We start from the raw sequence: 15015 nt of genomic DNA, 5'->3' as shown, positions 1-15015 counted from the left end.
ACCTTCATCTACAATGAAACCTATTTGTCACAGTTTTGCCCGCTGAGTCAGTCTGTAATTTTATCCTTCCATGTACACTGCGTACAATGCTGCTGATTTTTGTGCCACTGGCAAACTTGGACATGTGGATTTCTATCTCATTATCTAAGTCATTCATGCACGCAGTGAATAATTCACGTTCCGTCACAAATCCTTGTGGGATTGCCACACTGGTCACTCCACCATGACTTCCCACTGCATTGTGCGCTTGTTCCATTCAATCTTCCCATTTGCCGATTGTCATCCACTATCTGACGTGATGCTTCTGTTATTGCAGTTGCCCAGTGTTCACATTACCATCTTGCCAAGTTTACTTTGCCATATCTCAGCAATCAAAGCAATGGGCAACGATCTTCTTTGTGTACCTAGTTACAGTACGTCTTGGCGCCCTCCTCAGAGATGTGTTGTTTTTGAGAAGCTCAGTGCTGAACTTGGCAATGTTTTGTGTTCACTTGCCCTAAGACACGCACAAAAACTTTTATAATCTTCCCAAATATGTTCTAAATTAATTTCATGGGTCAAACTTACGTGCTTCCAACTCTAGATCCAAGTCTTGCTCACAGTTCTGTGGCTGTTGACCTTTCCAGTGACTTCCAGCCATGCCTCCTTTATTTCCCTGGCTGGCCTTCTCCTGCCGTTTTCAGGAAATAAAAAAGAAAAGCCAAACTGGAAAGTGCAGAAAAGATTTACTCGGATGCTACTGGGACTTGATGGTTTGAGTTATGAGGAGAGGCTGGATAGACTGGGACTTTGTTCCCTTGGAGCGTTGTGCTGACCTTATAGAGGTCTATAAAATAATGATGGGCATAGATCAGTTCGATAGTCAATATCTTTTCCAAAGGTAGGGGAGTCTCAAACTCGAGGGCATAGTTTAAGGCGAGAGGAGAGAGGGACAGTTTTTTTCACACAGGTGATGAATGTCTGGAACAAGCTGCCAGAGGTGGTAGTAGAAGTGGGTACCATGTTGTCTTTTAAAAGCATTTAGCCAATTACGTGGGTAAGATGGGCATGGAGGGATATGGGCCAAATGTGGGAAATTGGGACTAGCTTAGTTGTAAAAACTGGACAGGTTGGGCCAAAGGGCCTTTTTCCATGCTGTAAATGTCTGATTTTATGGCTCACGGCATATCTGTCATAACCACAATGAGATGTTGGAGACCCTTGGGGCAGCCCTGCCAGGACTGACTGACTGGCCCTTCTCTGTTGTACGCTACCTCAATACTGCACCTCTCTGCCTGCATTCAATTTGAAAGCTTCCAGTTCCCACTTCCCACTCGCACCCATTGTATGTAATTGATTGGCTATCTGGAGGTGACTCTCAAATTGGCGCCTCCTGAAAAATACTGACGATGGTTGCACTGTTCCCTCCAGCGGGATCAGGAGAAGGAAACGTTCCTGACGTAGGGGTGTAGCTGCAATTGGGAAAATCCAGACCAATAAATTCAATATTTTTGTCCTCGACAGCTCAATCTGATCCTTAAAACAGTATGTTAGTAAATGAATCAGTTAAAAAATTGTTAGTAAATTAATCGTCGTGTCTGGGGTGCCTAAAGTTACTCTATTTCCTTCCCTTTCATTTTCAAACTATTATTCATATTACCTTTTCCACTTGAGCCTCCACTCCATTTACTTGTCGAAAGTCCTTGTGACTGTGCTACCTATCCTTTCTTCTAGGGCCGGTTTAGGTGCAGTCCATCCCAACAGCACTGTTCCTTGCTGACCCAATAATGGTGCCAGTGACCCATGAAATGCAGCTTCTCTCCAACATCACTTCCTCAGCCACACATTCACCTCCCTAATCTGCTTGCGTAGAAAATAGGAGGGGTAGGCCGTTTGACCCTTGGAGCCTGCTCCATTCCACCGTTCAGTATGATCATGGTTGATCATCCAACTGACCAGACTGATTTCTGTACCCCCCAGCCCCACATCCTTTAATCAGCAAGAGCCGTAACTAAGTCATCGTTGAAAATATAGACATTTTTGGCATCAATTGCTTTCTGTGGTCGTGAATTCCACAGGCTTACCGCTCTGTGGGTGAAGAAATTTCTCCTCATCTCAGTCCTAAAAGATTTACCCCATATCCTTAGACTAAGACCTTCCATGGTTGCGGACACCCCCGCCATTGTGCACATCCTTCCTGTATCTACCCTACCGAGTCCTGTTAGAATTTTATGGGTTGTTGTGAGATTTCCCTCATTCTTCTGCACTCCAGTGAGTATTACGCTAACTGATTCAATCTCTCATACCATCCCAGGAATCAATCTGGTAAACATTGCCTGCACTCCCTCTGTAGCAAAAACACCTTTCCTGAGATATGGAGACCAGAAGTGCACACAATATTCCAGGTGTGGCTTCACCAAGGTGCTTTTAACTTGCAGCAAGACATACATCCCTGTTCCTGCACTCGAATCCTGTCAGTGTAAAGGCGAACATATCATTTGTCTTCTTTACTGCCTGCTGCACTTCCACGCTTACTGCCAGCGACTGGCGTATGAGGAACCCAGGTTTCGTCGCACATTTCCCTCTCTTAATTTACAGCCATTCAGATAATAATCTGCCTTCCTGTTTTTGCTACCAAAGTGGATCACGTCACATTTATCCATATTACACTGCATCAGCTGAACATTTCCCCACTCACTCAGCTTGTCCAAATCACACCAAAGCATCTCTGCATCCTCCTCATAACTCACCCTCCTGCCCAGCTTGGTGCCATCTTCAAATTCGGAGATACTACATTTGTTTCCTTCATCCAAATCATTTAATATATATTGTGAATATATATCTTGACAATAATTTGCATGTAGCCCAGGTAATAATGCAAAGATTATAAACCCTTTTCATCACAAGGAATCTTAAAGGGCGACAGGGTGGGACTAGTTGAGTTGTTTTGCAGAAAAAAAAAGAAATAATTACTGCCTCGGGCTTGTATGCACCCTGGACGTTGTCTTTGCCACCTTCCATCTGAGAAAAGGTACAAAAGTCTGAGTTCACGTACCAACCGATTCAAGAACAGCTTCTCTCCTGCTGCAATCAGACTTTGAATGGATCTACCTCGCGCTAAGTTGATTTTTCTCTGCACCCGAGCTATGACTGTGTCACTACATTGTGCACTCTCTTTTCTTTCCTTTTCTGTGAACGGTATAGCGTGCAAGAAACAGTACTTTACACTGTATACCAATACGTGTGACAATAATAAATCAAATCAAAACATCAAGCATGACCAATGTTGGAGATAAAAACAGCACCACCCCCCCGATCCTCTGCCCTTCCTCCTGCCCTGGGGCAAAAACGGACGGAAAAGGACAGATTAAAAACAAGTAATGGTTTAAGATTTCTGAATGAATTCAAGATTTCTTGATTTGGGATGACAGTTTATAATCTTCCCAAATATGATCTATTATTAATTTCATTGGTCACTGACTGACTTTAGATTTAGACTGAAAAATGACAATTGTAATTGGATTGGCTTCACCAATGGAACAAATTTATATTTAATTCTTTTTGACGTGTGGATTTACATTTCTTAAATAGATACTGCCTTTTTGAAGTTTATTGAATTGCTACTTGTTATAATACAATAAATCTGATTTGAATTTCTGTTGCAGAATACTCCGGGCATGCCCACATTCTTTTGGCTGCAATGGAAAAAGTAAGTAATGAATGGCTGTGTGTGCAATCCAGTCAGTCTGAATTTAGTGTAATCTTAATAATTCCATCTTGTGGATCAATTGCTGATTTCGTTTTAGAAGAATTCAGCTGACATTTATTCTAAGAAATTGTATTGAAGCATTGCCTATCAACAATATTTTTTCACCTGAAAAGATGCTCCTCATGTACTGGCAGCTTTCATTAATTTGTCCTATTTTAAATCTACAATTGCTGTCCAGAAGTGTTACTTTATAATGTATAAAAGCAAATTATTGCGGATGCTGGAATCTGAAATCAAAAGAGAAAATACTGCAAAATTTCAGCAGGTCTGGCAGCATCTGTAAGGAGAGAAAAGAGCTGACGTTTCGAGTCCAGATGACCTTTTGTCAAAGCTAAAAGGCGTTATTTTATAATGTTAAAACAGCTGAATGATCCGACGATAACTAGAAATATTAAATTTACTTCACCAATTTCACTATTTATTTTATAAACTTATTTGATAGTGATGACGCCAGTTATTCTGGTATCTGAAATGAGCTCCGGAAACTCATTGATCGCAGTGTCATTCTAAATAGTGGAATTGTTCGATGCAATGTATTAGTTACATGTTATAGGTGCATGCTAAATTCTCCCTCAGGCACCAGAGTGTGGCGACTAGAGGATTTTCATAGTGACTTCATTGCAGTGTTAGTGTGAGCCTACTTGTGATGAATAGATAAAATTAAATTATTTCTTGGTGATAATATTGAAGGTGAACTCGATCTTGGTTAAAAATGTACAGGTAATCAGATTTTTTTTTTATTTTTAGAAGAAGCTTCCATATTTATTACGTATAATGTTGAAATAACGGCTGATTTTCATTGCTATGAAAGAGTAAAGACAAAGCAGTGCTGACAGTCGAAGTTTTTCTCAATGTTTCAATGTCAGTAGCCTATAGAAATCAGTGAATAAAACAGAGTGGTGAAAATGGTAAATTACTGAAATAAAATTGGACTGCAGTATTTTGAATAATTCATGTCTGGAAATTTATGGCAAAAAAGTCACAAATGCATGTAAAGATTAAACAATAATGCATTTTAAATAAGGGAGGTTGTGCTGGATCCTTGTGTGAGACATCTGAAGTCGTAACATTCTGTTTGCATGGCCGTGCCTTACTTTATTACCTTATTTTATTAAAATGGCAGACTTGGACGAAGGCCTGCAGCATCTTGTTTCAAGTAATAAACCTCTCAACAATTTCAGTGGGATCTGGTGCATAAAAAGCCCCAGTACGATCATATCCACAATAATTGTTCCCAGAATGTGAAGAAATGTATCGCAAAATTCTTAAAACTATTCTCGTTTCTGTCTGAGGTGTGGTGCACGTTGGATGAATTTACAGATGAATGTTTTCTCTAATGTTGAGCGCAGAATGATTGTAGACAGGCTCTTTGTTAGCCTAATGGACCTCATTAAAATTTAATTGTGCACTCTGGTGTATGTATTACAAAAAAAAAGTCGACAGCGATGGCTCTAGTACCACGGACAAATCTGACCTTGTCCGAGTTAATGCCGTGTTAGCTTTTCACGCACCCAGCGTAACTGTTTTTCAGAATTCATCTCAAAATTGTCCAGTATTGCATTTATGTTGTGCATTGGCCTACAACACTCCATCCCAGTCTCTCCTGTAAATATTTTCATTTGTATTCCACATCTGGGTATTGCTACCAGTTTCCAAGGTGAAACGGTGCCCATTTTCTGTTAAAATAATGCAGGACCGTTTTACAGCCGTTGTTTTCACATGCGCATGTTTGACGTGCACCTAATTGCAGTCCAAGTTTCAAGCTCAAGTTCAATTTCACAGTGAATTTAAAAATGCATAAAGTTGAGCTGTAAGGTGACGGAACACCTTGTCAGAAATCACAAAAATGCATCAATTTGGGTGACCGGGGTTTGTTAGGAGTCACGCTTTCTTTGTAAGGTTATTCTGCCTTTATTAATTACTAGTTTGTTTGAAAACAGCATTTGGAGGACAACTGTTTTCAGCAGAGTTGCTGCAGAGCACGTTTCAAGTCTGCATAATTTTAATAAAAGTATAAATATTTCTGGAATTCCTTTTGGAAGAGTGATGTTTCGTGCATATGTTGGAACGGATTGATTCTGACAATTTGAAGTTGACTAAAGGAAATCTTGTGAGGTATGTGAGGATATATTTTTGAATTTTTTCTTCTGCTTGGTTTCTTTCGCTAAAATTACATTAGATTTACCATCCATCTAAAAATTATCTTCAGGGGCAGTCTCACAATGATCTCTTGATTTAAATTATTCTTTTCCTTCATGAAAAGTTGATGGCCCCTTATCAGGTTGGTGATGGGAGAAGGTATTAGGGTTTCTTTTTGTAACCAATCATGGAAAAGTTGAGTTGTGACTTGAGAATTTTGGATGCACCTCTTGCACTATTTGTGAGTGACGCTTGCTTTCTCATTCAGGAAATTTCATTTCCCAAGCTGCTCTTGGTATTTACAGCATACTGAAGAGCCACTAGAGATGATCAAAATAAAAACATCGGGGGGGGAGGGGGGACAATTTTGGATGGTGTCAGTAACTTTTGATGAGGTTTCCTTTGAACAGCTTTCCTAATTTTTAAATGACTTTCAAATGCTTCAGAAAATAGCAGATCTATAAATGCTATACTGACAGTTTTATTGTTCACATTGACTGTCAGTGCTATTGTTCAAAAAAATACAAACCAATCTATCCCTCTTCTGCCTCTCCCCATTCCTTCTGTCGCATTAAAAAGGGCAGTGAGCTGAAAAATAACCATAGCTGGAATCTTCCAGGGACCGGCAATCAACATCGGATTGCCGCTCCGTTCCTACTTTACTGTGTCGTGCCCGGGCTCCACAGTTTGGACCGGGTCTTCTGGCTTCTTCAGAAATGTGGAGCAGACTTTCCGTTGAACTACTCCCCAGAGGGTTAGCCACATCCCATTTTTATGGGGTAGTCTGGTAAGTGTTCACCAACACATGGGCGACACAGGGGTTAGCACTGCTTCCTCACAGCGCCAGGGACCCAGGTTTTCTGGGTTCTGTCATCTTACAACTCAAACTTTATGCATTTTTAAATTCACAGTGAACTTGAACTTTAGTTGAAGATTGGACTGGAATCAGGTGCATGTTAAACATGCGCATGTGAAAACAGTGGCTGTAAAATGGCCCTGCATTATTTTCACAGAAAACGCGCACCATTCTGTCTTGGAAACTGGTATCGAAACCCAGATGTGGATTACAAATGATTCCCGGCTTGGGTCACCGTCTGTGTGGAATCTGCATGTTCTCCCTGTGTCTGTGAGGGTTTCCTCCCACTGTCTGAAAGATGTGCTGGTTAGGTGCACCGGCCGTGCTAAATTCTCCCTCGGCATGCCCGAATAGGCGTGTGGTGACGAGGGGATTCTCACAGTAATTTCACTGCAGTGCTGACGTAAGCTACTTGTGACGTTAACAAACAAAAAATGCACTGGGACGTTTGAACAACTTGTCAGTCAGTGGCCGAGACTATGAATGGGTAATTGCGGAAGTGTGTTGGTCAGGTGGCAGCTCGCTGAGGCGGTAGGGCGAGTGGGTAGGTGGGTCGGGAGGGATTGTCAGGTTGGGGGCTCGGCAGGTCTGGCTGAGGGTGAGTTGAGGATTTGTGTGGGCGCGGAGAGTCAGACCGTTGGGGTGAGTCAGGTCAGCCCGGGGGTATTCGGTTGGGGTGGGGGTTGACAGGGAAAGTCGGTGTGGGGAATCTGTTACATACTAACCCGGAAGTAGGATTATTCTGTTGTCCTGGGGAATTATCATGGTAAATAATTGAGAACTGTCCAAAGTCTCCGACTCTAGCTCAGATTTGGAGATTTTTTTTAAGAAGGTTTTGGGTACGAGTGGAATTGCCCACCGGAGTTCAAACGTTCCAAACAAGTTCGATGGAATAATTGCACCAGCTCTTCGGGAGGATCCCAAACAGAATGTTGAGGATATATCTGGTCTCTGAAGATAGAAAGACTGGAAAATCTAGGCCCAAGTTTACAGTAACGGCAGTGTGAGAAGATTTGTTTCTGTGAGACTGTGTTTTGGTGCATTGGACAGATTTAAATATTTATGTATTGTGAAATGCTGCAGTAATATTTTGAGCGACACAGCTTTCTTGTACATTATTTCACTCAAAGTGCACAACATCTGAATGATGAGTTGCAGCAGGGGAGTCCCTGGCAAGCTGCATCATGAGCTGTGTTTATTTGCGAAAGTGGGTTGGAATGAATTTCTAATTGGTTGCCTTGGAGGACAGGACCAAAACAGTTGAATTATATTGTGTGATTTAATCCAGTCAGTAACACATCAGTAATAAAACTTGCATTAACACCTTATAGGGTTCACACTCGAGGTTATGAGCATTCGCAGCAGTGAGCCCTGACTTCTCAGAGCACAAACATTTACACTACCAAGTTCAGAGAAATTACATTGCGAAACAACTGATTTTAGAGAGAGCGTGAAGTTCAAACAGTGGATTTCAGACAATGTACAATACTCGTATTGCTGAGTTCAGATCGCAGGCAGTGAGGGGCAGAAAGGTTTCAGCTTGAAAATTGAGATGTAGCTGGAGCAAATAACCAATAAACACTATATAATGGATATAGGGTACCTGCAGTGAGTTAAGATGCATGCTGCAATGCTTTGATATGATAAAGTCAGGTTAACTGAAGGTGGAAGATGAAAGGCTGACCAGGAGAATATTGCGTTACAGACCAGGGTGAGAGAGAACCAAAACCCGTGTTCCCTTCCTTTGCTATCCATGATGCATGATTTGTAAAGGGAGTGGCATGTTTCTGTATGTGGCCAATTTGAAAAACCAGCAGCGAGCTTTTCATGAGTTTAAATAAAGAGGATTTTTATTCCCCCTGAAAATCTAACACGACATCTCACACCAAACAGTGTATATTCTCTTTCCCCCTCTCTCAAGAAAATTATATGGGAAGAGAATAGTTTTGCAAGTTATAAACAAAAAAAAGTTTGTAATTCATGTGATTGGCTTGTCTTGGAAACCACACGGTGATGTCTGCCTGACGAAGAAGTTTTTGTCGATGTATGGTTAGGTAGATTCAATTGCTAAAGTCATCCACCAGAGGCGTGACAGGTTTCTCTCTCAGATGTAGACTTTCTGCAGATCGTGGAGGTAATTCCTTACGGTCTTGTCCCTGGGAGGTCTCTTTGCTATATTGATGGACTTGAAAAGAAAAGGAGAGTTTCTGATAGAGCCTCCAGTTTGTAAGGCATAGGCCTTTGTGTTGCTGCAGATGTTATATCTTTGGGTAGATAACGCTTAAATAAGGAGAGTAACAAGGCTGCTTTACTATGTGCTTTCTCACAGCTTCCTTCCACAAGCAGTGTTAGCTCAAGTTGCTTAGCCACACGTGGACATGAAGACAATGACTATTTTGATTTCCGAAAGGCCCCGTGGTTGTTTCAGTGATGTTGGTGGTGGCGCCGCTCTTCAGGAATGTGTCCTTTCGAGACAGCGCGGCAGTTTTTAAATGCGCAGCCTGAGTCAGGTGACCCTTGGCAGCCCTCATTTGCAGCCCGTCATCAATTGTTCTAAAACAAGTCCGTTCCAAAAGATTCCACGCTTAAACTTAATGATTAAAAAGTTATGAATGTGGCTTCCTTCACTGGACATGACAATTGGAATAGTTGGGTCTAACAAATGACTTATTAATGTATGTAATATCATGAATGTGGGAAGAAACTCAGAATATGCTCTGATTTTTTTAAGGGATTCAACTGTAGTTTTCCCCAATTTCTCCATGTTGCTGAAATATTTCAGCCCAAGTATAATTCCAGTAAATTTTCTCTGCATCCTGAGGCCTTGACATCCTCCTTGAAATATGTGCCAAGAATTGACCATCATACCCCTACTGAGACTTTACCTCTGTTTATATAGGTTCAGTATAACTTCCTTGCTTCTACCAATGACCTTAAAAGACTTAGAGAGTATGCTATTTAACATCCCCTTCCTACCTAAAGCTGCCCGCATCTTTACCTCTCTGCTAACTTGCTCCACAGCACATGAGGGGTGCACGAGTATGAGATTTGCGTGGAATAAGTTTGCCGTTCATTTTTGTGTCTGATTCTGCAGCTTTTAAGGATAATTTTTGAGAAAGTGACCAAAGAGGTGGATGGGGGTAAGGCAGTTGACGTGGTATATATGGACTTTAGTAAGGCGTTTGATAAGGTTCACCATGGAAGGCTTCTGCAGAAATTGCAGATGTATGGGATTGAGGGCGATCTAGGAAATTGGATTAGGAATCGGCTGGCGGATGGGAGACAGAGGGCGGTGGTTGATGGTAAGTATTCGACATGGAGTTCAGTTACGAGTGGTGTGCCTCAGGGATCTGTTTTGGGGCCACTGCTGTTTGTAATTTTTATAAATGATCTGGATGAGGGTATAGTTGGGTGGATTAGTAAATTTGCTGATGACACCAAAGTCGGAGGTGTGGTAGATAGTGAGGAAGGGTGTCTTACTCTACAGGGAGACTTGGACAAGTTACAGAGCTGGGCCGAGAGGTGGAGGATGGAGTTTAATGCGGAAAAGTGTGAGGTAATTCACTTTGGCAGGAATAACGGATGTGTACAGTATAGGGCTCTGAATAATGTTGACGAACAGAGGGATCGAGGTGTATATGTGCATCGATCCCTGAAAGTTGGAAATCAAGTCGATAAGGTTGTTAGGAAGGCATACGGTGTCTTGGCGTTTATTGGTAGGGGGATTGAATTTAGGAGCCGCAGCGTCATGTTGCAACTGTACAAAACTCTGGTGCGGCCGCACTTGGAGTATTGTGTACAGTTCTGGTTCCCACATTATAGGAAGGATGTGGAGGCTTTGGAGAGGGTGCAGAGGAGGTTTACCAGGATGTTGCCTGGTATGGAGGGGAGGTCCTATGAGGACTGAGGGATTTGAGGTTGTTTTCGTGAGAAAGAAGGCAGCTACGAGGGGACCTTATTGAAACATATAACATGATTAGAGGTTTAGATAGGGTGGACAGTGATCGCCTTTTTCCTCGGATGGAGAAAGCTAGCACGAGGGGGCATAGCTTTAAATTAAGGGGGGGTAGTTATAGGACGGATGTCAGGGGTAGGTTCTTTACCCAGAGGGTGGTGAGGGATTGGAATGCCCTGCCTGCTGCAGTTGTAAATGCGCCTAGTTTGGGGGCGCTTAAGAGATCCGTGGATAGGTTTACAGATGGGTAAGGGTTTGGTTTAGGTTAGAGGGTCATTGTTTTTTAACTGGTCGGCGCAACATCGTGGGCCGAAGGGCCTGTTCTGCGCTGTAATGTTCTATGTTCTAATTGGCCCATCACACACTGTCTTGTTGCATACACGTTTCACGTACTTGTAATCTGCTGGAGAAGGTAAAACTCCGGTTTGCAGGGGGTCAAGGTTTGTGTGTGGGAACCGCAGTTAGACTTTGAAGAGACGCTGTGCTGGAAACCTAACATTGAAATACAAATGAAACTACACATGAGAATACAAATACTTGGTAGCAGGATGTTTCTAGACCTCCAAAAGAATAAACTGCATCCAAGTATTGAAATACTGAAGGAACACGCTAATAATTGATGGTGATACCTTGGTACAGATAATTTTCATTTTGTTGCAATGCAGTATGTTTACATGGGCAGTCACGAATTTGTTGCCTTTTGATTTCTAAGTATCAGTTTGCTCCCTTTTCTCTCTCCCTTTTCCCACTCCACCCTTCACCCCAAACAAAATGATACACATATAATTGTCTATACAAATAGAGTTTAGTTTATAGCAGTGTTGAATAGAACTTCACTGTGAAATGTAAATGTTTTTGCTTCAAAGATTGCATGCAACATCTGGTTCGTAAAGTGTTCTGCTTGGAACCGTAGCCTTGGTCTGAACCCTTTTGAATTCTTGTCCATATACCAGCCAACTGAGAGTATAAATTGTTCTTTGTTGCTAGATAGTGACTGCTTTGTGTGCAGTGTTTCGTGTTCTACTCTGCCATCGTTCTCAGGAAAATAACAATATAGCTGTCTCCAGCAGTTCCTTTAAATAGATTTATTCTGAAACAAAGGTCAGGGGCGGTGAAATATTTCGATTGTAATAACGTACAGTTTGCTTAGTGATTATTCAGAAGCAGGAAGCGTGTCACTACCGATAAAAGGAAAGGTTTCACTAACACACAATGAAACACAATACAGCATACAATGATGGCTAAAAGCAGAATGAGAACGTCAACCCAACAGTTGACGATCAAGCTGCCAAATCAGCGTGGTGTGCGGTGAAGTAGTGTGCAGCACAATGATTAAGAGACAGAATTAGTAAAATAATTGTTGATACTGAGGGGATACAGTGATAATGTAGTTGAATATCAAGGGATGATGGTGAGATCCTCCCTTGTCGGACATGTTCGTTGCCTGCGCTCGTGCAACGTGAATCTTGCTTGCCGCTTGGCCCAGGTCTCGTGCATTTGGACATGGATTGCTTTAGTATCTGAGGAGTCGTGAACGATGCTGAACAGTGTGCAGTCATCAGTGAACATCTCCATCTGTGACCTTATGAGGGAAGGAAGGTCATCGATGGCGCAGCTGAAGATAGTTAGGTCTAGGACGCTACCCTTAGAAACTCCTGAATTTTTGACCTGAAGCTGAGATAATTGACCTCCAATCATCACAACCATCTTCCTTTATGCCAGGTATGACACCAACCAGTGGAGCGTTTATCCCCTAAGTCACATTGACTCCAGTTTAGCTAGGGCTCTTTGATGCCACAATCGGTCAAGTGCAGCCTTGATATCAAGGGCAGTCACTCTCACCTCCTGGCATTCAGCTCTTTTGTCCATGTTTGAATCAAGGCTGTAGTGAGATCAGGAGCTGAGTGACCCTGGCGGAATTCAAACTGAGCATGTGTGAGCAGGTTATTGCTGAGTTAGTGCAGCTTGATAAAAGTTTGATGACCCCTTCCATCGCTTTACTGAGGAACGAGAGTCGACTGACTGGTCAGGTTGGATTTGTCGAGTTTCTTGTGTATACGACGTGCCTGATGAGCTTTCCACATTACTCGGTAGATGCCGGTGTCGCAGCTGGACTGGAACAGCTTTGCAGGGGGTGTGGCGAGTTGTGGAGCACAAGGCTTCAGTGCTATTACAGGAATATTGTCAGGAGCCATAACCTTTGCACTATCCAGTGCCTTCAGCCATTCCTTATTATCAGGCGGAGTAAATCAAACTGGCTGAAGACCGACATGTATGATGCTGTGGAGGGGCCAGAGATGGATCATCCACTCGTCACTTCTGGCTGAAGGTTGTTTCAATTGCTTCAGCCTTACCCTTCGCACTGATGTGCTGGACCCTTCCGCGATTGAGGTTGGGGATATTTGTGAAGCCACAGCCTCCAGTGAGTTGCTTCATTATCTACTGCCCAACACAACTGGATGTGGCAGGACTGCAGAGCTTAAATCTGATCCATTGGTTGTGGAAATCATCCAGCTCTGTCACTCGCTGTTTTTGCTGTTTGGCATGCAAGTAGTCCTGTGATGTAGCTTCACCAGGTTGATGCCTCTTTTTTTTTAAGGTATGCCGGGTGCTTGCTTCTGGCATGCCTTGCTGTAGTTCTTCATTGAATCAGAGTACCAACATCAGGAATTTTATATCACTGTTTTTGATGTTGTATTAAATATCTATTCCACAGTTGCAGCTGTCTGTGTAATAACTCTTGTTCAGTTGGTGCATGTATCTGCAGACTTGTCTGGGAAGAGATGTGTTTACATTGTTGATACAGTGAGTCATCCTACATGAATAATCATATGCCCTCAATGATTTTTAAAAATTTCCATATTGCTATTTATGTATGAGCATGTTCTTAAACTGTGTTAGAACATGTTTCCTTTCCTAGCTTGTTGATGACTTCATTCGTTTATTTTACAGCATGTCGATGGGAGTTTTTCTGTGAAGCCACTAAAGCAAAAGCAGATTGTAAGTAACCTGGAAACTTCATTATAACAGAACAGTGACGTGCAAGGATATGAAACTATTTTGAGTTAATTTAAGTGCAGTTAACAGGGAAACATCGAAATAGAAGCTGGCGTAGACCATTTGGCCCTTTGACTATTCAATGCGATCGTGATTGATCCTCAATCTCAATGCCATATTCCCGCTTTCTCCCCAGACCCCTTAATGCTGTTAAAAATCTAAAAAAATTCCACATTTTTCCTGAAAACATTTAGTGACTTGACTTCTGTGGAGGAGAATTCCACAGGCTCATTAGCCTTTTGAGTGAAGACATTTTTCCTCCTTCTCAACCCTAAATGGTCTACCCCGTATCCTGAGACTCTGTTCCCTGGTGCTAGATTTCCCCAACCAGGGAAAACGTCCTGCCTGCATCCAGCCTGTCCAGCACTGTTAGAACTTTATCCATTTCAATCAGATTCTACTCTCATCCTTCTAAATTCTAGTGAATACTGGCCCAGTTGAAACAGTTTCTCCTCATAGGTCAGTACCAGCCGAGCGAACCTCTGCTGCTCACCCTCTGTGGCAAGCATATTTTCTCTTAGAGAATTGTAGGAGCTTTGCAAGATCCAGAGCGGTTACAAAATCTGCCTGCCTTCCTTCCTCCCTTCTGATTTTCCTATCTTGGAATCCACCTGAGGGCCATTGTCAAGCACAGAAACAGCTTTGAATGCGCACTCCTCTGGTGATACGTTGGTGCAGTCCAGGCCGAATATTAGTCTATCGTCATCTTCTAGCATGTACTTGTACCTATATCACGTCTAAAAACAAGTCATGCTATACATCTTTCGATCACCCTAGAGATTTTTCATGCAAACGAAGAGCAGGAGAAGGCTCTTCGGCCCTATGGGCCTGGTCTGCGATTTAAGATTGCAGTTAATCTGACAGCAGCCTCAAATGTGCATCCTGCCTATCCCTGATAACCTGTCACTCCCTTGCTTACTAAGAACCTCTGCCCTAAAAATATTCGAAGACTCTGCTTCCATTGACTTTTGAAGAAGAGAGTTCCAAATACTCAGATTGGTTATAGTATTGAAGGAGATTGTTCATCCAGTTGTGTCCATGCCAACTCTCTGCAAGAATTCTTCAGTTGCTCTCACTCCCGTCACCTCCCCATAGCTCTGCAGTCTTTCTCCTGAGAGATTACTGATTTCCTTTTGAACGCCATGCTTGAATGTGCACCTGACTTTGCAGTACACTTTCAGGCAGTGCATTCCAGATCCTGACCCCTTGTTGAGTAAATAAAGATGTTTTTTCTCATGTCATTGTTCCTTCTTTTGCCAG

The 15015-nt window shown here is 42.4% G+C and overlaps 1 protein-coding gene across 8 annotated transcripts in view; it reads left to right on the top strand.

Annotated features, from left to right (window-relative positions):
- LOC145354800 (E3 ubiquitin-protein ligase MGRN1-like) overlaps window positions 1-15015 on the top strand; it is a 160136-nt gene that overhangs the window by 97629 nt on the left and 47492 nt on the right. For all 8 annotated transcript variants that reach the window (XR_013888904.1, XR_013888905.1, XM_080206290.1 and 5 more), the window contains exons 7-8: window positions 3645-3688; window positions 13651-13698. Coding sequence is in view for 6 of the 8 variants with exons in the window: in XM_080206290.1 (XP_080062416.1) it covers window positions 3645-3688; window positions 13651-13698 (92 nt within the window). In the remaining 2 variants the exon portion in view is untranslated. The remainder of the gene's footprint in view (window positions 1-3644; window positions 3689-13650; window positions 13699-15015) is intronic.

Source organism: Carcharhinus amblyrhynchos, chromosome 18, assembly GCF_965287045.1.
Source record: "Carcharhinus amblyrhynchos chromosome 18, sCarAmb.v2.hapA, whole genome shotgun sequence".
Lineage (NCBI taxonomy): Eukaryota > Metazoa > Chordata > Chondrichthyes > Carcharhiniformes > Carcharhinidae > Carcharhinus > Carcharhinus amblyrhynchos.
This window is presented reverse-complemented; position numbering and strand designations above follow the sequence as displayed.